The 26,840-nt window shown below is 34.6% G+C and overlaps 1 protein-coding gene across 3 annotated transcripts in view; it reads right to left on the bottom strand.

Moving 5' to 3' along the window:
* LOC121981809 (NPC intracellular cholesterol transporter 1-like) overlaps window positions 1-26,840 on the bottom strand; it is a 45,927-nt gene that overhangs the window by 11,252 nt on the left and 7,835 nt on the right. For all 3 annotated transcript variants that reach the window (XR_006111936.1, XR_006111937.1, XM_042534553.1), the window contains exons 5-25: window positions 25,014-25,130; window positions 24,649-24,799; window positions 23,664-23,911; window positions 22,667-22,837; window positions 19,179-19,255; window positions 18,965-19,082; window positions 17,864-17,947; window positions 15,886-15,981; window positions 15,706-15,807; window positions 14,778-14,846; window positions 11,728-11,823; window positions 11,563-11,670; window positions 11,042-11,155; window positions 10,855-10,938; window positions 10,341-10,469; window positions 6,521-6,719; window positions 6,289-6,429; window positions 6,119-6,162; window positions 1,929-2,012; window positions 212-280; window positions 45-121 (exon numbers count right to left, since the gene is read on the bottom strand). Coding sequence is in view for 1 of the 3 variants with exons in the window: in XM_042534553.1 (XP_042390487.1) it covers window positions 45-121; window positions 212-280; window positions 1,929-2,012; window positions 6,119-6,162; window positions 6,289-6,429; window positions 6,521-6,719; window positions 10,341-10,469; window positions 10,855-10,938; window positions 11,042-11,155; window positions 11,563-11,670; window positions 11,728-11,823; window positions 14,778-14,846; window positions 15,706-15,807; window positions 15,886-15,981; window positions 17,864-17,947; window positions 18,965-19,082; window positions 19,179-19,255; window positions 22,667-22,837; window positions 23,664-23,911; window positions 24,649-24,799; window positions 25,014-25,130 (2,378 nt within the window). In the remaining 2 variants the exon portion in view is untranslated. The remainder of the gene's footprint in view (window positions 1-44; window positions 122-211; window positions 281-1,928; window positions 2,013-6,118; window positions 6,163-6,288; window positions 6,430-6,520; window positions 6,720-10,340; window positions 10,470-10,854; window positions 10,939-11,041; window positions 11,156-11,562; window positions 11,671-11,727; window positions 11,824-14,777; window positions 14,847-15,705; window positions 15,808-15,885; window positions 15,982-17,863; window positions 17,948-18,964; window positions 19,083-19,178; window positions 19,256-22,666; window positions 22,838-23,663; window positions 23,912-24,648; window positions 24,800-25,013; window positions 25,131-26,840) is intronic.

The following is a 26,840-nucleotide window of genomic DNA, read 5'->3' as shown; positions in this document are numbered from 1 at the left end:
ATTTAGCACTTTGAAGAAACATGAAAAACTACACCATTCAATACCTGTAATTGAAATCCTTAACAACAAAGTATAATGGTGGTCCCACTCTGAGATATTTTGCAAGGTCATCAAAATAATTCTGAAAATATCATGTGATCATATAAAGTTACATAAATAAAAATTTGCATCTTCAAGGCAAAGAAAATGGGTAAATAAGACTCTTGTTCACCTGGAGATATGAGTCTCGAGGAAGAACGACCTTCTGCTCTAAACCTGGTTGAATACGTGTACATAAAGCCTTGCAGACATAATACAGAAAAGGGGTGAGCAAAACAAAGATCAATTATTACTTTATTGATTTCACAAATAATTATATTATTTATAGAACTATAGGGTGCAAGTGTTATACATGGTTACAAAATGAAAAAAAAAAAACCCTCCCAAGAACAACCTTCTGCTCTAAACCTGGTTGAATACGTGTACATAAAGCCTTGCAGACATAATACAGAAAAGGGGTGAGCAAAACGAAGATCAATTATTACTTTATTGATTTCACAAATAATTATATTATTTATAGAACTATAGGGTGCAAGTGTTATACATGGTTACAAAATGAAAAAAAAAACCCCTCCCAACTTGAGCCATAGCCACCTCCCAATCCCAGCAACAACTGTGTTCCAATCCCAACTGATAACCATTCACCCACTCACTCCAATCTGGAGCAGCTGCTTACCACTTCCCACCACCCTCTCCCTCTAACCTTGAGTAACTGGCCTCCCACACTCCTCTATAATCTCCCTTTCCTGCCTCAGAATGGAGCAATAGCACCTTTCCACAACCCCTCTTAGCCAGGTCATTAGCCATCATCAACTTAGTGTACGAGCAAGTGATACCGCCAGCACATCACAGTACTTTTTGTGTGAACTGAGAAACTAAACGAGGTCATGCTCTCGGCAATCAGTGCACATGACACGGCCACAATTTTTTCCTCTCCATTTTCATCTAAGCATTATGCGACAATCATGCCTTCAAGGAGGAAAAGTTGAGTGTAAGAATTAAGTTTGAGTAGTTCCCTCAAACTTGTTGCATTTTGGGCAACAAATCATTGAGCGACATAGCGGAGATGGTCGAGAAGGTATTGTGTTTTGATTACATATGATTGCTCTTTTATCCTGATATTGAGTTTATACATGCTTTGAACATTATCTAACATTTTTGAGGTACGAGGGTTGTCCCGATGAAGTCCAATCTTCAGAGTCGTCATTTCCATTAAATGGAGATCACTTAGATCATGATAGCAAGTGTAATATTTAATCAGTTTGATTACAAGATGAATTCATGGAACATTGTCCTCTCCAATGATAGCATTAGAGATTGCCGAGATTCGAACCCCAGACCTCATTGTGGCAACACCTCATGCGCTAGCCACTAGACCCATCCGAGGGAACGGAGATCACTTAGATCATGATAGCAAGTGTAGTATTTAATCAGTTTGATTACAAGATGAATTCATGGAACATTGTCCTCTCCAATGATAGCATTAGAGTACATGTTCTAGCACATCCAAGAACGAGTTGATTTGTGAACAAAACATAGTAGCCAAGGAATAAGAAGTATAAAGTTTGAAGGTTGTACATTGAAGCACAACAGGAAAATTAGACAACTAATTCAAGAAAAGCAAATGAACCAGACCTATATTTTGAACCAATTGTTTGCTTAAAAGATGGACAATGATTTAACACAAATCATGTTAGTCAATCAGGGAAAAACGTTTATGATACATTAACAAGATGTTCAATTACGCATTTAATGGTGCCAACTATTAATCTATGTGACTTAGCAGATCTATATTTAGACAATGGAAAAAATAAAATGATGGTTCTCTTGATACTACAACTCTTTAGCAACTCCAACTAAAAACTTGCGCAAAAGTTAGAGATACTCACAATACTTGCAAAAGAAAAACCAATGAATGCAACAACTACAAAAACTTTAACTCCTCGGTGGCTAAGAAGAGGTGCATGGACATCCTGCAATATGTCTACAGAATTATTAGAAAGAACAAGTTAAAGCAAAACAAAGAATTGATAATGCCAACAGAAATGTCAAACACAAGATAGTTCATCAGAAATGCTTAATCTTAGGAATGCACTAGTATGAATTCCTAAATGCATAATTATGGATCATCCAGAGATTGAAACAGTGACATAAAAATCCAATCAAAGAATTATTTATCGCATGCAACTGATATAAATATGAATGAATGTGTGTTTATGTAAAAAATAAATACCCAGCAAATATACAAAAATAAATCACTTTTAGTTATATTCATAAACTATGAGAATGGGGAACACAAATGAGTAGAATAAAATATTTGTTGCTCTTCCAGATTCATCTTGGTTAATTATACAACGACCATAAGTTTAAATTATTTACCTCATTAAGATAACCCATACCAATACCAAGCATGGTTTAAAATCAAGAGTCGTGACGAGATTTAGTTCCCGTATCGTGTCATACTGATATAGTTCAGTATTTTTTAAATATAAAATATATTAACTAAAAATATAATTTTTAATCTAAATCCTTAAAAATAAAAAGTAATATTTTAAAATATATATATATTAAATTAATGGGATGATTTTATTAGACTTTAATTAAACCTATTTAAATTATCTCAATCATAGCTAGGTAGCTAGGAGTTGATTAAAATTATTAACCTAAGTTATTTAATTAAAGCCTAAGTTAAAAACCTTACCTCTATTTTGCGACAACCGCGGACCCGCATGACGCTTCCGGACTCGGATATGCATGACACGTTTGCAATGCACCGGCATCGAAGGCGTGCTTGTGCCGGTGCCAGGCGAAACAACTTGAGATTTTAATCCATATTACCAAGTGCCAAATTTTTACGCATGTCACTTGAGTGATTCATTTAAACAAGCGTTAGTAAAATTGGATGTCTTACAAACTACTAGAGGAATTTTAACTCTTACAAAATTGATTTTTTAAAAAGATTGTCAAAATCTTGAATGAATAACTTATAACAATTGAATATCCAATTCTTCACTTTTCATTGCATAGGATTCACAAAAACTCTTAATATCTTTTGACTAATCATTTGAAATGTCAATATGCATAATTTAGATATTAGGAATAGGAACAATTTTTGAGCAATTTTAATAGACAAGTCTCGGTTAGTCAACATCATGCAACAACCTAGCCCAGTAAGGTTGGAAGTGATCGATATGCTAGATAACTCAAATAAAGTGCAGCTCCTAGCAGGCTTCTAGAATGCAAAAGGCGTACAAAATGGAAGAAAATGTACTTCAAAGTGTATCAAACACAGAAAGTGTGACTAAGACTGGAGTGTAATTTCTTAAATGGATTATGTGTACTCTCAATAACCAGGCAAATGTTGGTGGACTTGGCTTGATTTTAAACTCCACAGTCAAGCATGCTCAATATGGAGAAATTGTGGGATGAGTGGATTTCCCAGGAAGCTCCTGGCTTTTTTGAGTCATATTCCAGCATGGGACAAAACATGAGGCCTATGGGATGCCATTCAAAGAGGATTAATACCGCGGTGTTATTGAGTACATTGTGTGAAATTTATTATCATAGCAGGACTGCTTTGGTAGTGCGTTATTTAAGTAACAAACAACAAAATTGGTCGGCCTATAATGACCTGGGCTGAGGGGAGGGAGTGATCACCAGGTCAGCAAACATAGACAAAGTGCAACTACTCACACAAGCACAAATGTACCAAAAATACACAACAAAGTTGAAAAAATATTACCGGTCATGGGTTTAACTTACATTAAATGGATTAAGAATGAGAAATGTCTTATAGAATTGACTGGGTTCTCCATAAAATATTGGTAATCAAGCAAGCTTAGTGTGGAGAAATTCTAGGATGATTGACATTACGAGAATCTCAACACATGGAGTCAGATTCCACTTTATGACAAACCATGAGGCTGATAGTATGGGATGTCAATCAAGGTAGGCAATACCTTGATGTTGCCAAGTACACGGTGTCTTCTATTTCATCCATTAGAAAAAACTTCTATTGACCACCTATCTTGTTTTTTGTTCTAGCTCTTAAACATTTAAACCTTTGTTCCATCAAATTAAGTGTTGGAAAAATGATTCCTTCCTTATGGTTGGATCTAGACATGGTGTTTTAATACTTAGGCTATACTATTTAAGTTAGATATTTGTATTAGATCACTTGCTTGAATGTGCATAGCTTATCATAAGATAGCAATTGCCAAGTTTAGATATTCACTGATTGAGTGTGAAGCTATGAGAAGTTTCAAACTAGTGGATGATCATCAAGCTTGAATGAACTGAAGACTTGTGTGTCCGATTAATATAATCTTGAATATATTTCAAGTAAATTGATTGTATTGTTAGTATTTAACTTCTAGGTAGAGCTTATCAACTAAGGAGCTTCATCTTGGACCCTAAAGAGTGTGTGGTTGGTTGTTTTAAGGTTTAGAGATGACCTTCAAGTGTTGGAGGTAAAACAAACTAAGATAACCTTGACAAACCTTCAAAATATAGGTGTGTGGTGTGTCAACTAAAAACTATGTTTGGTCGACACAACCTTTCTGGACTTTACTAGAAAAGTGTGTCAACCAACATTTGTTTTGGTCGATGCTAATCTAGGCTAGCTCCACATTCTGAATCTTACTATTAGGTGTCAGGTCTATGGCATTAGAACTTGCAATAAATATCTCTAATCTGCCTCCATATCCAAGTGTGAGAAGGAATAGCAAGAAGTTTTGAAAGCAAAGGCAAAATTTCATCCTTGGATTTAAAGCTCTCTTGGCAATACTCTTCTTAACCTAGGATTAGTTCTTTTGGCAGTGTTCTTGTTTAGGGTATTTAGAATCTTTTCATTTGGATTCTATTGTATCATTCGCCAAAAAGTCTCTAGAAAAGACGAGAGCTCGCTGACAAGGACCTAAGTAGGTAACAAGAAGTGATCAAGTTCTTAGAGGTTTATTTGGTTATAGATTGCTTATACTAAGGGTTTTTCTTGTTCTAGAAAATGGACTAGATCAAGGATTGGCTTAACAAGAAGGCATGTAGTTAAGAGTGCTTCGTCGAGTGTTTTGTAGCTTGTTGTTGTAAGAAATTCTACTGTGATATAACATTTATAGAAACTTATTCAACTCCTCATTTAGATTTAGTGGAGTTGGCAGTGATGCACTCAACAAGTCTTCGTCGAGTGTTTTGTAGCTTGTTGTAAGAAATCCTACTGTGATATAACATTTATAGAAACTTATTTAGTTCCTCATTTAAAAGGGTGATTTAGTGGAGTTGGCAGTGATGCACTCAACACGTCGTAGGCTCTGGATTATGAGTGAAGCCATCAAACCACGTATCAATTTGTTAGTGTGTGTTTGCTTTTTTTTATTATTATTATTTCCACAACATATTATTAATTTGATATTGTTCACATATGCATTTGCTAAGTTTGTTGTGTTGTAAGAATCAAAAGCAAAATTGAACACGCCTCTAGATGGACTATCACTTTCAAACATTAAAGTTTGAGCTTTTCTCTCAATCTATATTTACTAGAAACTGAGCATGTCCAGAATTCACCGGTGCTAAAATATTGGGACACAAAACTCATATAAATGAGCATGTCTACAATTATACCTAGTCTAGGCTAAGAAAGGAATGGCTCACCCTAGTTGTCATTAAGGACCATTTTAGAAATCATAATAATGCTCTAACAGTTTAGTTTTGTTCCATGTCCTCATGTTTGTGTATTATCCTAGTTATCATTGATCATTACACTGATTTTATGCTCCATAGGCTCCATGTCCTAGTGCTATATATATATATATATAGATAAATGATCTCACATGTAAAGGAAGACCCTAGCTGTGTGGATTATGAGAAAACTTATGCCTATTTATATAAATATTGTCAACACAACTCTGTATGTGAGAAAGTTGTTTGTACCTTCATATCCCTCAATCCAAACAAGTCCATTTGGGAATATTCATTTTTTTTTAATGTTGATAAACTTAAAAGATAAAATAAAGAATAATAAAAGAGCACACATGAGATCAATATCCTATGCATTTGGTCACCTAAAAAGGAGTTTGGACTAGACCTTCATGTAGCGAGCAAGTAATCCAAGTTCTTGTATGGCAGCACCTAATGAACAAATTAACAATATTTGATCATGATCACACATTACCAACAGATTCTTGTAAAAAAAAACAAAAATTTGAAAGCGAATTGACTGTCAACTTTGATGATTATTTATTATTTTTAACACACCTTCACTGATAGCCTTGCTCGATCTAAGTTTAATACATGGAAAACAATCTATTCTTTTGTCTTCAGCCCTTAAGGAGTCAAATATTATCAATGACACAAAGGCTGTAACTTGTAGAAGGAAATCTAACAAAACTGCCAGTGCTGCAGAGGAAAAAAAATAAGATTCAATTAATCTAGCACAGGATTTAAAGTTCACATAAAAGAAAATGTAGCTGAAATATGATGACTCTACCAGCAAACATAGAGAAAACACGGCATGCTGGCATGGGTATAAAACTACCAACAGCAAAAGCCAAAACTTCAGACAAACTAGCCAGGGTGATAGATGGACCAACTTCTGTAAGTGCATTACTAATCCGTTCTTCTAAAAGTAACTCCAATGGTTGTCGGTTAATAGCATGGACAAGGATACACATGTTATCCACTCCAACCTGTTTATAACCACAGATCAAAAGCTTTTAGCTAAAAATAATTTAAAAGAGGGAGCCAGAACACGGAAACTATGATTACATTGAGCATTTCAGTCAACCTAAAATTCAAAATGAAAACAGGAAAAATGATCACAGGTTAACCAAAAAAAAATCTTATTATTGGATCATCAACTGCTTGATGGATGAGTTTTTAGATAATCAGTACACAATTTTTTTTTTCAGAAAAATAAGGAAATCACATTTTCAGAAAGTGGAATATAAAGGTGTCTAGGATGTTCTTATTACTATTACCCTGATGGCACATGCTAGTTCTTGGTTGTGGCTGTTTCAAAACAAGCTATATACTGGATCTCCTGATCTCATTTCAGCAAATGAAAATCTGAAAATGATCACTAATCTCATTTTTATTGTATTAAACAGGAAAAAATCTCATTTGTTACATGATCACTTACCATAACTTTTCCACTTTCAATAAACTACAATAGTTGTGGTAAGATTGTCATATCTTTTCTGTAGCAAAATCAGATTTATCCTTCACCTAGCTAATATCCCTACGACATTCTGAGATGACAAGTTAACATGGTCCCTTGCAGGCAACTCTTTGCTCTTGGTCCACAGACTTTACAGCCTCCTTGTTGTTCATGGTTCAAGAGTTCCCCGTTTTAGACTTGTCTTCCTTGGCATTCTCAGTACTAACACTTCCCTATATCCTCTCTGAATGAAAAAGTATATGTTTGCTTTTTTGCCTTTGTAGATTTCAATTGGATGGTTGAAATTGCTCCAATCCCAAATATCTTTCACCTTCTATTGAAGAACTCCATTTCAAAGACCTTCGACACCTTATAACAATGCACCTTAAAGACTACAGAAGGATTCAAATTGGAACAATTTGGTCTCTCTCAATAAAAAGAAACCTTCACATTTTTAGTAGAGATGCTTCTGTTTTCCACTGAACTATGATTGTGGTGCAACTGAAATAGGACCCCAGATCTAGTAATTATTATTCCCTAGCTTTTTGTTTTCTCTGTACAGAATGTCCTGTTTTCTTTTATCCCTTCACCTTTTCAGCGTTCCTCTTCTCTCCAAAAAAGGGTAACTTAGAAATACCTCTTGCATGAAGAGTGGAAAATATAGGTGGCCCTGTTGCATGGATTTCGAAAACAACTCATATAGCCAATATATTCAAATTGGAAACATAAAAAAGGAATTCATTTAGGCAATATCAGTGGTACAAGCATCACTGATGGATTGATGTTAAGAATTCAAGAACGCTTCCCTTTCTACTCCTTTCACTCTCGTCCTAGTTGCTCATGTTGGGGAATTGATGCGTCCAATGGTTTAGAGGTTCAGCCATGTTATTTTAATGTGTTTGGAAATAATTTGTTAGATTTAACAAGTGTTATTATTATATACACAAAGTGTGTAGGGACTTGAAATAGTGCACATGAACTCCCAAGGTTGGTGCAGTCAAATGGGTTTATGCTCAATGACTTGAAAGTCTATAATGAGAGTTAGGGCTTTGGAAGAGCTTGGAAGATATTCAAGGGCATGAGCATTGAATCCTTGCAAATGAGATCGGGGATTAGAAGGCTCAGAGGCTTGTTACAAGGTGGACTTAGAATGAGAGGAGGATCAAATGGAATGGAGCAAGCTCGGGGAGGTTGGTGCATCTAGCCTAATGCAAGGTGAACTCTAGAATGACTCAAAATGAGGACTTAGAAGCAGAGAGTTAGATGGCATAAAGCAAGCTTTGAGAGCTTTGAGCATTAGATGGATCAGACAGTTGGAGAGAAGGTGAACTCTATGTCAAGAAGGATTGATGAGGTTGAACACCTGAAGGTATGAGAACTAAGAGATTATGAGAGTAATATGTAATCTTAGACTTTGAGTTTCGTGTTTTTGGCAAGCATCATCAAAGATGATGTGTTTAGTTAGGTAGGGATAGTCTACCTAGTGGCTTAGTTGAAGCCTACTACCTAGTGGCTTAGTTGAAGCCTACTACCTAGTGGCTTGTTGAAGCCTACTACCTAGAGGCTTGTTGAAGCCTTCACTGAGGGACTATTGTCCAAAGTTGTTAACTTAGTTTGAAATTTTGCATAGGCTTACAAGTGTGTAAGCCAAGTTAAAGAGGGATCGCCAATTGGATTTAGTTGAAGTGGAATTAGTCAATTGGAGCATGTCAATCGACCTAAGAGCCAACTAAGTACAAGGGTTCAGTGAAAAAGAACATTATATTCGAGCAACAATCATAGATACGACTTCAAGCCGGCTAGAGGGTTGAGAAGTCAACTTGAAATGTAATTGTCTTCCAATATAGTTGTGAATGTTGGAAAACCTATTATGAAAGCACATGGGGTGATAGTTATCAGCTTATGATTGGCAAACTCATCTACCTCACTTATTACAAGACTAGATATATTGTCTGGAGTGGGAATAGTTATTCCATAGGTAGAGTCGATGTAAAGCTGTGTTGAAAAAGACTCCTGAAAATGGATTGTATTTAAGGGAAAAAAGTACAAGTTAAACAAATTAAAGTTCTTTGATGTAGATTATATTGGATCTGCTAATTGACACAAATCTACATCATGGAATTGCACATTCGTTGACCGAAACTTGCTTACAAGATTGGGTAAAAAAGTCACTCTAGCACTTAGGACAAACCACTTTTTATGAGCATACCAAAGATATTGAGGTGGACTATCTTTTCATCATTTGACATTTCTCTCCAACAAGATTGGTTGAAGAATAGTTAGAGAATAAGTTTGCAAGTCTCTAGGAGCTCCTCATTTTATTGATAGACTATTGGGTAATACTATTATATTACATTCTTATGACTATTTTAAGTCATACCATTCTGATGTTACACTCTACCTTCATCAGATATATAAAGTAGAGCTTTGTTCAGTAAGATGAGATCCAATAATTCTTCCCTCTATTGCCTCTATAGAGAGAGAGAAGAGACATGGTAATAATTAGTAACTACTAAGTACCACAAGTATAGTTTTTCCTAAGACAGTCTTATCTGCATAAGCATAGTCAATATAACCTAAGACATGGCTCCGACAGTGAAGCTCACCTTCTCTACTTCAATTTCTAAGCAATGACAATTAATTTGCTACCCAGGTGTGACTCAAGATATTCATTACAGGAAGGAAAAGATCTTTGAGAAGATAAAATACCAGGATTTCAGTATCCTTGGAAGCCGAATAAAAAATTAAAGTGATGAGGATACTAGATGATTGAAATTTACGTATATGAAAAAATACATAAAAACAATCAATGAGCCAGTTTGCCATGCTTCATGCTAGTTTCTTATTATTGAAGTGATTTATCGCTTTCTTATGAGGACATCTAATCCTCATCAATCTAGTTTCTCCAACTTGGGGACATTTTGTCTTAAGCAGAAACTTCTATGCTCTTCGAATTCTATTTTCATGAAAAGTACTTGAGTTTTGTAGATGAGAATTTTAAATCATACCATTTTCCTACTGGAGAGTTATAATATACAAGTTCAAGTGTTCAACACACAAAAATAAGAAATTTCCCATTTCAAATCAAATCTTTTATTTTGATATGATGATCTTAGATAGAATTGGAAGTCTAAAATGAATCAGGACTTACAGCCAAAACTAGAAAAGGAATCACTTCCATGATGATGAGTGTTGACTTAACTCCAATGGAACTATAGAAACCAATTGATCCAAGAACAGAGAGCAAGACCAGGACTACACCAGATAAGCCAAGAAGCACCTAAAGGGAAAGTATATTAAACAAGCATGAACAAATGAGTATAATAGAATTCAAACTAGCAATTCAATAGAAAAAACAAAACAAAAAAAGATATCATTCTCCAATGACTATGCCATGCTTATGTTATTTGCCATCGTGCATTAAATTTAAAAATTCTGGTATGATTGCATGTCTATGATAAGACTACAAACAATGAAATTACTACAGAGGTGACAATCAAAAGCTAACATTTCTTAGAAAATGGAAAGTAATTAGATAGTAAATAATCTAAAAAATTACTACAAAAGTCCATGTTTAAAATTTTGTGCAAATCATTACTTTCAGGAAATAGCATAAACCATAGGACATACAAAAGGGTAGAAACAAGAGTTGAGAATTATGATACCTTTGAAGAAACAAAAATGGAAGATAACTGATGTTTCTCTCCCAATGTGATGGATATATAAGCAAACATTACAAGATAGCTCACCTGCATGTATTAGGATGAACTTTAGAATACTACTGCCTGGGCATTTTATCCAGATAAACTTCCTAGTGGAATGAAAAGCTTCCATTAACAGTAATATGCTTACTAAAATAGTTATAACATCAGCAGTGCTTTCTCTTTTCAACTCTTCCTGAATGGAGCTTTCTGATGAAAATGCAAGTGTGAGGTTTTGAGCTTGTACCATTGGTACAATTTCATCCTGTCACAATTTTTGTGCTATCAAAATTTTGCCAAGAAAAGACAATGGTAACAATATTCATCAGCACGCACGATAGGATATAAAGACAATGATCAACATTTTTTCTGAGAAAGATTGTAAGGTAAGTGCCTACTAGTATCTCATTAGAAATGATGCACAAATATAATATACATGGATGGAGTTGTGCAGGAAATAAAAAATGTCAAGTTCAAATGGATGTACAGAGTACAGAAATCTAGAAATAGTAATCACAGGGCCTTTCAACCCTCAGAGATAGCAACAAGCAATTTAAAGAAATTTGAGCATTGAAAGAATTATACAACAACCAAGCCTTATCCCACTAGGACGGGCCGGCTATAAAGAATCATACAGAAGCATAAATGATTAAGTGTTAAGGAAAGATGAACCTTGATTAACTGAATGAAAGCCTTCTCCCAGGCAACAGCATTTCTGAATTCAATGCTTGTCTCATCAAGCACATTGTTCACAGGATAGGTTATAACAAAAGCTGAGGCCTGCAGACAGAATAGTCAGAACACTGTATTATAAGAAGCAAGCTAATATAGTTGTACCTCAGAGTAGTTATTTCCAGAAAATCCTCCTAAAGCTGTGCTTGGATCAAGAGGAGCAGTGAACGCACTCAGGCAGGTTTGATCAGAAGAGAAATGCTGAAACAATTTGAGATGTCATATGATAAATTAAAAGCCATGTGCAATAAGCAAAGTGGAGAATAAGAATAATGTGGTAAGAGAGATCAACTTAAGTAATTTTCATTTGCATATATTTATATTATAGCTACCTCTGACATCAGCTAATTATAGCAAAAAAAAATTAATGAAATACAACATTTTTAACACCATATATACAATAAAAATAACAAAAACTTTCATCCAAACAGTTTGAGCTTATCTCCCATAGACGTGACAAAGCTGACAACTCTTCCCACATAGGTTCAAACTATTATTCATGCACTCTAGAGACAAGATATATTCACCTCCTCTAAATGTGCACTGTCACCATCGAATCTTGCAATCTATCAAACCTCAGTCCAGAACCAAAAAAAATCAAGCCTCATACCTCTTTCATCAACATCATGGCACACTTGATCCCCTAAGACAGCAGCAAGCACCTGACAGACAGATTTATCTCTCTGCTTACTGCCTCCAAGAATCTATATTGTGTCATCCAGCCTTAAGTCCTAGACATAACACAGCCAAAAGCCTACTGCTACATGACTAATGCCGATTTTTCTCCTTCTGCAAACAGAGTAGGTGAATTTGACTTGAACATAGGGACCAGGTGATGCCATTTCCAGTGTTTATTGGAAGTGCTATTCTTGCCATCATTAAAGTGATGGTTAAGAGGAATTTCTCAAGGACTGGCAGAATGATTATTTGGTTGGATAAGTTGGTTTAAAATATACATCCTTGTATGGGTAGGATGATAATTGTTTGGGAATAGAGGTAGACAGGTATGAGGATGGATTGGCAGAATGAGGGGATGCTTTTGTGGAGTAAAGTAACCCTTTTTCATGTCCGATAATTGTATTCCCCAAATGCCCTATAATACAGTTGACCAACAAATAAGTTTCTTGTTAACCATAATTTTCCATTGTCCAAACTCCAAACACTAAAAAAGTCAAAAGATGTTGAAGGCAGCCCGATGTGCGAAGCTCCCGCCATGCGGGGTCTTAGGGAAGGATCCATTGTATGCAGTCTTACCCTGTTTTTTACAATAGGTTGTTTCCAAGATTCGAACTCGGGACCTTTCGGTCACAAAGCAACAACTTTACTATTGCGCCAAGACTCCCCTTCTACTTTTTGTCAAAAGATTTTGAAAAAAAAATAAAAATGAAAAACACTCTAAATTAGATTAGTTTGATTAAATCTAGATCTAGATTTTGATACAATTAATTGATTAATTACGATTCTAGATTTTTTTCTTAAATATGTTCATTGATATCTTAATTAATTGACTAATTTTGCATTTTATTGATTTTGTGCAAAGAAAATTATTAGAGGAATGGAATTTAATGTTTTCCTAAGCTCAAGGTCTATTATATAGATAACTTTGTGTCATAGTTGAAAATTTTGATCCATGGAGTTTCAATTTATGATCGATTTTAGTATTTTTTTTAATATAAAATATATTAATTAAAATAAAAATTAACCTAAATATTAAAATAAATTGAAATGCAAAAAATGATAAAATAATTTTTTAAAAGAAAAAGAAAAAAAATTGTAGGATCACGACAACCTCAACAACCCCACGGGATTGCAGCGCCTCCGTTACATCCTGCGATGTCGGTGTCGTGCGTCAAAATGGACGAAATTTGTCATTCCGTCAGACACTATGTAATTTTAAACCATGCTTTGTGTATATAAATTTGCATGATGAACAAGAAATGGAGAGTATTTTGATATACAAATTTTAGAATGGATGACAAGGGTTAAATTTGGGCATAATTGGGTATTCAAGAATTAGATCATGTATAAGGTATATCATAGTTTCTTGTTTATATCTCATTTTAACATGATTTACGGGCATTTCATTTCCAAAATATTTTATTATAATTTATTGAGGATATGTGGGCACCAACATAGTTTATCCATGATAAATCTTTATGATAGTTACATTTTTTAGCATGTTTTAATATATGGATATATAAAGTTTTTAATGGTTTTCAGGATATATTTTGTGTTGAATTTTAGAACATTATATTGAGTAATTTAATTTGGATAATTTCATTTATCAAAGGAAATAAATTGTCTAAATTAAAACAGTACACTCATTGTCAATTTCATATACAAGAGACTTATGTCATATGTGTTTCGGCCGAAGGAGATTATAAAAATTCACCTATGTACTTGTTTGCTCAATTTAATAATTATAATTTGTTATTCTTCAGTTTTCCTTCCTATGAATAGTATCAAACCTTGATATTCCAATTATTAGAGATGGAAAGAGGGCAATTGAATGCCTTTAGTATAACCGATATGGTTTATGCCCCAACATTGAATTTTTTTTCCCCTTAGTATGGTTGATATAGATTATGCCCTTGGAAAACATGAGCGGTTGATATAGATTATGCCCCTGGAAAACATGAGCCAGCTAAACCCACTTCTAGCAAGAGCTGTATGCTAAGTGGGAAAGCTCAAATAATCTTAATCTTCATACCATGAAAAGGTCTGCATAAGCATCTTCTTGTTGAACTTCTAACTAGTCATAGTGCCAAAGACCTTGAAAAAGGAGCAAAAAGGTGTTTTATTTCTTATAAGCTTGATGCTAATAACTTAATGAATGGAATAACTAGCATGAAAACTAATGGTGCAAGTAAAGGGATTACATATTAACAATGATTGTTTGTACAGGAAGCTAAAGGATTGTTTCTAAACCATGGTTCTAACTATTTGAGATTAGCTGACCATGTTCATCCATTGAGGTTTGCAAGTAGGAGTAATTAGAATGAGAACAGCAAACAGAAGTCTAATTCTTCATGTTTGGCCCAAAGTGAGATTCAATCCTGCAAAACTATATGTATTGCCAGGTTTCTATAGGTGGTCTGTATCAATGATCCTGAAACCATAATAGAACTTCAAATGCAAAACCCAAAGGTCTTTACCTCAAAACAGTACTCAGCATGCGTTAAACCACCATAGGTATCATAGTTTTGAAGGTCCATTTGGAAATACTGGTAAACAAAGAATACATTTAGTCAGATAAAGATTTAAAGAAACATAATTAGTCAGGCAAAGATTTACAGAAATATATTTAGTCAGGTAAAGATTTCCTTGTGAAATCAATTGGAAGACAAAAGCATTGGCAAAATCAACACATGAAATGATATTTGACTTAATCCTCTTTCTTTTGCTCAATAAAATACCAAGAATTAGTATCCCAGAAATCAATTAAGGTCTCCTATATTCCAATGCAATATGCATTTTCCCTTTTCTATGACAAATTCCTTTTACTCCTGCTTATGGTGGTTACTGGTTTTAATGAGACAAATCATGCAAGTGAGCACATATATCAATTTCTTGAACCACAAAATTCTATAGTAGCAAATAATATCTAATTATTTGGTCTTAACTATATATTTCTATTTGATATTTTGTCTTAATCATATCCTTAAATCATCTTGAAGATTTCAGAACTAGAGAAAGCTTCCTTCATTGTTTTCCTTGAAAATCAAGTATAAATCATATTATAACCATTTTTTCCTCTCTCCAATGAAGTTCTACAGTAGTAAGATTTTGCATTAGAGATTTATCAAAAAAAATGCACTATAGATTAAACACCATTAATTTTAATGATCGTATAGTTATAACATCTTCAAGCTCTCAAAACTTCAGATCATAAAGCATGACCATTTTCTTCTACAATTTTGGCCTCACGAGAACCAGAATGTCACCCTTTTCCTTTGCCCTTAAGAAGAGAAAAGTTGAGTGCAAACAGAATATAATCTCCTGATTGTAGTAAAACTCTATTGATCGTTTTGATATTAATTTTCTAGATCTAAGAGAAATCATGAAAGAAAAAACATATTGCACCTGTAGAACACTTTGTGTGGCACAATCGTTACCCAGTGGCTTCAGGCATATATCAGAAAGAGAAACCATGGATCCAGAATAGTTTGCATGAAGATTATCAACCTTGAAAGATTGGTGGACAAATACAATCACAATACTGCTGATTGTCAATGAATTGTAGATTTAAGGAATTTAAACTACCTTCTTTTGTATTTCAAAAAGCAACTTCAGATTTTGTTCAGTCACAATACTGGGTGGTCTCTCACCAACTGAGGGTGAAACGCTTGCCAGCAGAATCTGCAAAATAACATTTTTCCAATCAACTTGGTCAGAAGAAAATTCAAAACACAATTGAACTTAGATACAATGAAAATTTCTTACAAGGCATGACTAAGAAAATAATTCTATATTGCGAAACAATCCAAATTAGTATCAAATGATAACCATTATTAGCACGACGCTCTAACCAACTGAGCTAATGGGTGGTCAATAAATGATGACCATCAAAACAGAAAATCTTAAAAATTCTAAGATGTATAAACCCAGGTTTGAAATTTCAATCCGTGCCCGAGTTTCGTTCTGACCCAAATAGTATGGTTCTGATACCTTAACGTACCCATATAATTTCAATAGTTACATGCTTCTAAATATAAGTCTACACCAATTAAAAAGTCATTTAAATTTTGCATTAACACCTATTGTCTAATACAATTTTATCATGCTATTAGCACCAAATAAACACGCTCAGAATTATTCTAGTTTCTAGTTTAAATGATATACTATCCTGCATAACACACTTAATTTTACTACTTTAGAGAATATACTGCAGCAAAGAAAGTGATATTTTTCAGTGAATAATGTTGATTATAAGTTTTTTCAACTTGAAATAAATTAATATAGGATTTGATACAGTATTTTTTAATCAACTTAAAAATCAATTAATGCAGTAATTCACAAATGAGTAATTAATTAATATAGTAATTAATTAATGAGTAATTAATCTAGTCATTTAGACCAGACACTTATTCACCTTTTAAAATTCTTCATATTCATATTCATGGTTCAAGATTTTGGCTCTTAAAGCTATTAGAGAGACCCCAATGTAGGTGATGGAGGATTCTCTGCAACCTGGACTAGGAGGGCTGAGCTCTTATTTATACTTGTTTTTATCATGTCCTAGGTGCAAATTGCTAGATATCTGATGTGGAATAAAATTATTCGCTTTTCTTGGCTCTTAAACACATGCATCCATGCTTCGCTGTACATAGTGTGGGAAACACATAATCAAAGTATTTAAGACAAAAGGATGGAGCATTGAAGGTATTGCATAAGAGGATCTCATCTCTGCAACTCTCGAGTTGTTAAGCCAAATATAAGTGCAAGCATAGCAATCAACAATCTATACTATGGTTTGAAAGCTCATTCTATGCAAGGTGGATCAATCGAATCATATCATTCCGATAAATTACCAAAACTGGATACTAATTTAAACAAATAATATCTTGTGTGTTGCTGTCTTAATTATGTCAAGATAATATTATTATTTTTTAGCTCATGCCCATACAAGATAGTATCAAAACTCATTCCAAATGGAACAAAAAGTAATAATCTTCACCTCTAATTCACTACCGGCACCATACATCTGAATATCGGCACAACTACCAAAAGAGTATCATTCCAAAACCTAACTTCCATTTCAGCTTGAGATTTTGAACCTTGGTTTATACATCAACTGAGATGCTTGATCCTCAGTCACATTTTGGAATATACTGCTATTTCTGCTTCTCTTAATTCTTTCAATCTCTTTTAGGTACTCTGCTTTCAGTTTCCATTGATATATTTGAGTGAACCGTGTCCGCTCATAATTTTATGCCAAAAATGCACATACACATTGTAGATTAGCATGAAAAGTGGCTGACTAAATAATGGGTGAAAGTGGTGTCTAACAGAAATGAACTATAAGCTTCGATCATCTTAAGATTTACTATGGACGCGCCATTGTATAAAGCCTTAAAATCATATACACTTGAAATCTTCTACCTAGGACTTAGTCGTCACTACTTCCTGTCATTCTTCAATATTAACAAGATATAGTTTCCATGATTTCACCCAACCACATATACAAGTGAAGCTTGTTAGATAATAAAGGACTGAAACTTAAAACTATTATTATATATACCTGTTCTATTCTGTAGAAAGGAGCAAGGTGGCTATCAAAATACTGTTTCTCTTTAGCAGCCCTGCTTCCAGGCCCAACCCACAACTGCAGCATCAAAAATCAAATCACGTTAAGAAATGAGTCAGGACTCAGGGGCATATACAAAACAGAGCTTCCAATCCACAACCCCTAAAAAAACAAATTACAAATCAACATCAGTCAAGCAGTGTTTCTTCCAATTATCTATAGTCGGCTTCCATAACTATTATTCTTCCATTGAAGTTCAGACAAGGTTATTTACTACCATGTTCTAGTAATATTAAAATCAAATAATTTTTTATTTACTAAGTTAACTGAAGTTTTGATTAGTCCCTCACTATTCTTACTTTTTCACTTTAATCTATTCTATAACTATCAAATATATTCATGGTCTTTGGAAATGCTTATATCATATCAATATAGTTTTTCTCACTTTATCATCTATTGAAGCTACTCCCATGAATTTAAATTTCATGTCGTGTCCATCGGCGCAAGCGGACACAATACCAGCACTACGACTGCGAGGTCATGGAGGGTGCCATGACCCCATGGCAGCATTCACGGCTATTAATTATAAATAGGTATTTTTTAAAATCTTTTAAATCATTCCACTCAACCTAGCCCTCAGGTTTATATGCTTGGTCTCATTGGTTTACCCGCTCAATTCAATTAATCCACTCTTGATCTGATCTTCATTCACTAGATCAGATGTGTCCACCTGCCTAATGCTACGGGTTTGACAGCTCATTCCAATCGATCCATCCACTCGATCCAACCTAGTCCACCTATTCAATCTGATTGGTTGTCCACTCAGTCTAACCAGTTCACTTTTTCATTCCAATTGGTTCAACTGCTTTTCCTTTCAGGCCTGTCCAGACCATCCCTCTCATTTGGGTCATCCTACCATTGTGCTGGTCAAACCTGTTCGGCTCATCCAACTTGTTCGACTGTGAATGAACATGAAATTACAAATTCATAACAAGAACAATAAACCAGAAAATACATTGATAACCAATAAAAAAAGATTTTCAAATACAACAATGTCGGTTACTAACATTGTCCAAAAGTTGTCCTAAAGAATACCTTCTCAGGACGTGTTTCCACCTTGAAATGAATAAGACCTATGCACAGAAGAAGAGGAATAGACAATGATATGCATAAGACAAGAGTTGGATTCTTGGAAACAAAGGTTCCATACTTCCTACAAAAGCAAGCAACTTGTTGAACACATTGGACAGGAATATCAAATAAAACAAAATACACAAGTCTAGGTTTCCAACGTAGAATAGACATCTACCTGAAAAAATTTGACATATATAGCTGAATGACAGAGGGATCATGCGCTTTAAGACCGGAAGGAACCATTGCAGTTGTCTATAGATTAAAAACGAGCCATCATTAAGATGATTAATACATAGCAAGCTACATGCTCATAATTGCAGCCAAGCAACTTAAGGGAAGCAATAAGAACATAAAAATAATGCATAAGATTCAATTATTTATGGGGCATATACATTTCATGGAAAAATAATAGTGTGCAATGTCATTAATAGTAATACTGAAAATAACATGTAATCAATTCAAAAAATAAATACATAAAGCTTTAAATTGACGGAGCTTCATTGTTAGTAGCAGTCAGCAATAAGGTGACATTATAAGAATGTTCTGTTTATCCAACAATGGGATAAAAAGAACTCAACAACCAAATAACCAATGTGCCAACTGTTCACATTTGAAAATTCAAAATTGCAAACTATCCTAGATGGAATTATCATACAATGAAAGAGAATCAGTGAAAAAGAACTCAACAACCAATTGGCTCTATGAGCTAACAGAAAGAAAAGTAGCATGCCTGACTCATATACATTCTACTCTATCTATATCAGACGGAGGAGAATGCCTAACCCTGCCACCATCGCCACCCCTGTTTTCCCAAGCCTTTTTTCTCCTTTTTGCTGTTTCCCTTTTCCAAGGTCACCCTCTCCATATGACATCAAAGGGCAGTCAATTTCCCTCCTTAGCACCCCCAATCTGTTCGATTTCCTTCCTATTCCCTTTTTACACCGAAGTTGGCATCCACCATAATTTGATAAGATTGGCTTTTGAGATCAGAGAGCCAACCAACCCCAATCAATATCAATTTGGAGGTAAGGATTTCGTGAGTAATCTCCTTTTGATATTGGGAAATGGTCGTCAATTCTGTACTAATAATTACTTGTTACTGTTATTTGGATTTGATTGGCTTGTGTGTTTCGTGTCATTGACTGAAAAAATAAAATTGCCTATCCTAAACCATAGGGTCTTTTTATCCCATTGTTGGATAAACAGAACATTCTTATAATGTCTCCTTATTGCTGACACTCAGCTGCTGCTACTAACAATAAAGCTCCGTCAATTTAAAGCTTTATGTATTTATTTTTTGAATTGATTACATGTTATTTTCAGTATTACTATTAATGGCATTGCACACTATTATTTTTCCACGAAATGTATATGCCCCCTAAACCCTAAACAACCTTATTATATTTATGTTTAAAAGTTGTTCAATTATATACTTGCTGCTTGCTGATTTGTAAGTATATACTTGTACACCTTTTTGATGCTATAAACTTGAATTTAGAGACCCATTACTTATATGCAGTTAAATTAGCACAACCTTTAAAAACAAGGTAACTTACGTAAGAGTCCCTCAAACTAACCAATAAGATGTGAATCCAAGGTGGAAGTTGTTATGTAAAAATTTAAAGTGAAATATGACTACTATAAATGGTGATAAGAAATACTAAAAAGTAAAACCACCAATCCTTTTACCAAAGTACCCAACCGTCCATAGAGACATGGTAATGAGGGACCACCCATGGTTAATATCTATTTGTGTAAGACTCTTATATCATTGAATATCACCGGTCCAATCATTCACTTCTTAGTGGATATATTGTAAAAGTTGATATTTAAAAGTGGTTTATTTTATGATAAAAGATGATGAAAATCGAATGAATTGAATGATTGGCGATAACAAACGGTAAATAAGGAGTGGAATTTTTGTGATACTAAATGGTGATGATTAAATTATATAAAATAAGAATGATAAATCTAGGTTTTTAAATTCAAATTATGATTAAAATTCTTGCACATATTTTTTGTTTAACCACCTAGTAAATTGTCTCTATTTTCCATTTTCCTTGACCTCTAGTTTTTGTAGGCAAAAGTTGATTCTAAAGTCTTGATTGGTTTTAGTAGTAGATAGAGTAGTTTATGTTGGGACCTTGACGTCGCTAGAGGGGGATGAATAGCGTCTCACCCAAATCGTTCACTTTCTATAATGTTAGTGCACAGCGGAATACAAAACAAACTAACAAATAGAAAGCTAAACTAAAACAAGAAAAATGAAGACAAACAAACCACAAAGACACGTTAGTGGTTCGGAGATAAAGCTTCTATTCCACGGCTGTCCGTAAGATGGACGATCATGATCCATCTGTGGATGACTCCCTGGAAAACTCCAACTAGCTCAAGCCTCCTTCTCGGTGGAGAAACCTCACCACAACCTTGATTCAAATATCCTTAGATCACAAGAGAAGCTTAGAGCACTTAGGAGACTTCTAATAGACCTTAACCAAGTTTATTTCGTCAACCATGATCAAACAGCTGAGCTCTCTTAAATAGAGAGCGGAAGAAAACACAAATTGTGTTTCTCGCCACCAGCCGACTGGTGTATACACTAGTCGATTGGTCTTAAGTGGAATTCGACCTTTACAAGCCAACGACTCAATACCAATCAACTGCTACAGTGCAACAGTTGACTGCTGCAGTACCAGTCAACTACTACAGTATCCAGTTGGCTGCTACAGTACCGCTCGACTATTTTCGTAGTCGTCGGGCACTCAACTTGTCAAACCCTAACCCTAGGATTTGACCCCACCGAGTACATTCACTCAGCACTCGTCCTCGCTCGACCAACCTAGACCTAGCCTTCTAGCCTCCTCCATCAGCCTCGCGTCCCTCGGATACCTCCCTATCCTTCATGCCTTACCTTCTGGAGCTTCCTTTGGCCTTGTCATAGTTGTCAGGTCTTCACCGCCAAGAGGCCGCGCCTCCGGGACTTCATCCATTGCCAAGTCACACTTGGACTTATGTTGCCAAGACTACATACTTGGACTTACACCGCCAAGATTCACACTTGGACTTTCCTCCTTTGCTAAGATCACACTTGGACTTTCCTTGTTGTACTTGTATCCTTTACACTCACAATGCATATCAAATACAACAATAAACCTAATTTAAACCGCCCAAACATCAAAACCTAGGGCACCTAGATTGCTCCAACAGTTTATAGATCCTCGACTTGCTAGAAAACAGGTCTGTTTTATTTGCAGTACTTTTTGTTATTTTGTTTGTTTGACATTTTGCTATAGTATATCTATATTGTACTATCTTTTAACAAAATGAATGACTATATCTGATGGAACACTTCTAGTAGTGACAAAGCCAATTCTTAATACCATTAATATAATTCTCCAAACCATGGAAGTCAGAAAATAAATACATTTTCAGCTTGCAAATTCTATCAAACACTATCTGCATTTGAATTATAGGTGCATAAATCCAAAAAGAGATAAATAGTAAAACGCGATAAAAGAGAACAATCTAATCATTCCTACCAAAATTTAGATGATACTCATAATCCATAAATATTTGTTCAAGCTTAAAAAAAGAAATAAAATTCAGACATTTCACATGTTGAAAATTGAGAGTTAAGAAAAAAAATAAAATCAGAGAAAGCACCTGTGAAACATGCGTTTCCTGTTTGTCATTAGAACTCTCACCCTTCACATTCAACAATGGCTTTGTTCTAAAAGGACCTTCTTTCTTTTTTATATAAACGAAATTCCAGACTAGAAAAGCACAAACTATGAAGAGGTATATGATTACTAATGAAAAATCCAAGCATTTGACCTGCATAAGATAAGGATCATTCCTAATGGATCAGAAAATGCCACTTCTGAGAAAAACTATACAGGCTGAAATCGAAAATTTGCAACTCATCAAATGATATGAATTCGACTAATATGCATTGATCATTGTGTTTAAAATGTCTGCAAACTAAAATCTTTGGCATTACAAAGATTATGAAGATTAAGCCTTGAGAAAAAGTATAAATGAGAAATCAATAAGGAGCTTGAAAGTCCTCCATTTTGTAAAACTAGGAAGTTTATCTATCCACTGAATTCAAGAAGTGGCAGGGAGTTTAAAGAATCTTAAGCTTCTTGGACATTCTAGAAGTATAGTATATGAGGCATGTGAGTTCATTAAATAAATGTAGCACTCACACATCCAATCAAAGTGGACTAAAGATTAAATGGCATGATCTGTAACTGCCCTATTCTAGCATCCAATGTGGCTGTGTTTACTTCATTTAATGCCAAGGAAAATGCTAGTAAACAAGGAAGGTGAAAAAGGTTGATTTGTGACGGAAGTTTCAACTTAAAGGAGAATTAAAACTAGAAATTAACATAAACCAATTAAAAGTCAAATCATGTGAAACGTGAATTACATGTAACAATTACATGCAAATTATGTTTATTCTAAGAATCTTTACAAACAATAGCACCTCAAGTATTGGTAAGCAAGCCAGCTTCAATATAATGAATCGGCATCATGAAGAATGATCAATGTTATTAGCTCTAAAATAGATCCATATGTTAGGGAATTTTTGGATTTTTCCTTTTTTTAGGCAGGAGGGCATGATAAAAACTCAAATTAACACAAACATAATATTTACCTTCAATGAAATTAGTTTGATTGAACATGATTGCTTCACGTGGGGAGCTGGGGACAAAGAGTCAATGCACACAGCAGATGAAGGACAGTCACCACAAGAACAGCCCATAGAAGAGTCACCGCATGAATAAGTAGTTGCATTCATAGGCTTTATTCCAGATAAGTCACTGATATATGATGTGAATGTAATTGGATAGGGTGATCCAGGCTCATTAAGATTTGCTTGACGACCCAAAAAGGTAAACCACTCTAAACAACAATAGGATTTTAGAAGAAGCTTAAAAACAAATTCTAAATAGAGTTGCTAATTAACTGGAACACTTAATTTATACCAAAGAGCTTCACTGGAGCAAGAGTATTGCAATTTTTATTACTGTTACTGCAAAACCAAGCATTTACAAAAGGGGCATTTAGTTTCCCTTTGGTGGCCTCGATTCAATCCACAAGTCGTAATCCAAGTGAAATATAGCACTTTAAAGGAATCAAACTATTGAAAGTTGCCTATTTACAGAATGTTTCTAAGGCCATACAAGCTGAAAATAAGAGTTTTTTATGAAACTATGACCCACAATTAGTTAATGACTGATGTTAAGTAAAATTGAATCAAAGAATGAAATAAAAAATAAGCTGTTACAATTTTATAAATATTATTTTTAGTCAAATGACTAATCTATTAAGAAATTGTGTGATTTAAAATGTTAGGTAAGAAGTATGATAAGATATTATGAAATGTGTTAGATCTTTTAAATAATAAAAAGTACACCTATAGATTTGTTGAAATTGAAACTCGGTTCTAGATTCACTAAAACATCAATAACTCAAGCTAGATTTAGCAATTATCCTTATTATTATACTAGGGGGTGTTGCCTTCTAGCTTAATGCTTTACGAAAAGTTGTATATTCAATGCAAAAAATTTACCGTGTCTCAACATGACAGTGAAAGGCCATCAGTTAAGTTCTTGGTTGATAACTACGGTCAAACTAACCTGAGTAATTCTGAGCTCCAGCACCAACAAAATCCATTGAACGAGTATTCATAGTACCAAACTTCACATCCTTACATGAATTAAATAGTTGTTCTCCGAACTGATGAGTGACGAAAAAATCTATTGAATCAACTGTCATGCTACCATTTACCTGCAAAATTTAAAAAACAAAATCAACATGAGGCTTTACTGCAGGGTGCACATGGATAAGCATGTAATAACATTTAGAGTAGTACACTAAAAAGGTAATAGAAAGAAAAGAGGAGGAACGACATATGAGTAATAATATTATGTGCAGTAGACTAACAAGTTGCAAAACTCACTTGCTGTACATCTTTTTTGATACAAGGAAAACACGAAATCACCTGTTTGGCTGATGTGACATTAATGAATAGACTTTGGTCTGGAGAGCATGAAAGCTCACAAAATAGATTCAAAAAGTTTCTCAGGCATGCTGGGCAACCAACAAGAAGAGGAACTGCCTGTGAAAGATATTCATAACAAAACTGATGAAAACAATAACCACAAAAGGAAGATAAAAGCAATGGATGTGAGAAAATATTTCTGCAGAAGCAGGACACCTACAAATAGCCGTAAGAATCCTTTAAAAAATAATAAATAAATTACCAACTGATAGAAAAAAAAAGTACCTCAAAGAAATAGAAGCTGAATCAGATTAAAAATAAAGGCATGTTAGCTTAACAACGTAATTGTTTACTATTGGGACCTAATTATAGATAGTTAAAGGGACAGTAGATGCTCAAGCTAGGTTCAAGATATTATGAAAATCCAACTTGTTACAAATGTATTTAATATTAGAACTACTTAAAGACTTAGTTAATCGATCAGCGACCTTATCATTAGAGCTCAAAATTAAAGTGGTCATCTCCTGTGTTTCCTAGTTTGCATTCATTTATCCTACAATCGGGATGACCATGGATGAGATAGATAAGTAGGGAGTTCACTCAAACTATTGGATTGTAAATAGTAAGACCAAGATGACCAAATCATATATGATAGAGGAGAATACCTAAGGTTTATTTCTAATATATTCCTCAATTCAATACCATAAAAGCACACTCCAATATATTGCATCTTTCATAAACTTACATATGCACTCTTTGTTAAATAAAATTGCGTCAAAACATAGAAATTGAACTGGTGAAGACACTACTTTATTTTGGATATGGTGCAATATAGAAGTTTACAGATACGCTGCAAGGTTTAGTCACCATAATGGGTTGCTTTAATTCCAGAGAGAAATTCACCAAATTTGTGTAGCTATTGTAGCAAAAGGCGATAACCCTCACCTGGGGACCCCTCCAAGACCTGAAATCATTAGGGCCATTTAGCCAGCCGAGCGGCCTCCTAGGTGAGGGGGCCTAGCACGGGGTAAACCCCGCAATTCGAGCTTGAGACAAATTTGTGTAGCTATTGAATCTATAGTTGGTAGTGCTGCTCTCTTCTACTCTTGTGCTTCATTTGCAGCTGTAGTTATCTGCTGTACTGCATTTTCCAAGTGCTAGTATCGATAACCAAAGACAGATGTATGGCTATCCTGGGTTGTAGCCCATCCTTTATTTTTTAATTATCTATATAAATTTTATTAAGTAATAATTTTTTTAATAAAATAAATAAAAAAACGAATCGGATACAAAGTAAAGATGCAGAATTAATCAAATTGGGGTCGAACAAAATACATCAGATAGGCACGGAGATAAGGAGTATGTTGGTCTAAATCGAGGTTGATTTGGGCTTGATTTGACTAAGTTGTGGTCGAACCAAGTTTAATTGAGTTAAATTGATTCGATTTAAAATGAGTTAGTGAGTTTTTGAGAAAGCTTATTCTCTCTTCTTTTTTTATTCTCTTCCATGTAAGTTGCCTCTCTCCCACCATCTCACGCACAAGTCTCCACGTGTCAACTTCTTCTCCTTCTTTCTCCTATTTTTTTTCCCCCAACCATAGCTTAGTTGTTTTTCTCTTCTCCTTCTCCCACAGTAGCTCTCTTTTCTTTTTCTCTTTTCAAGACTAGCAGCCCTCCTTCCATTCCTTTTGTTGTTTTCCAACCGACCAACAACAACCCTAATCCTTCTTCCCTCCAACAAGAGGGGTCCTTGTTTTGCCTTTTCTTGTCGTCGGAGCTAGCTGAGATCGTTTGAAAAGAGGATAAGACTTTCGTTCTCTTTTCCTT

The sequence above is a fragment of the Zingiber officinale genome, chromosome 5A (genome assembly GCF_018446385.1).
Source record: "Zingiber officinale cultivar Zhangliang chromosome 5A, Zo_v1.1, whole genome shotgun sequence".
Classification (NCBI taxonomy): domain Eukaryota; kingdom Viridiplantae; phylum Streptophyta; class Magnoliopsida; order Zingiberales; family Zingiberaceae; genus Zingiber; species Zingiber officinale.
Note: the sequence above shows the minus strand (reverse complement) of the source record. Positions and strands in the feature narration are given on the sequence as shown.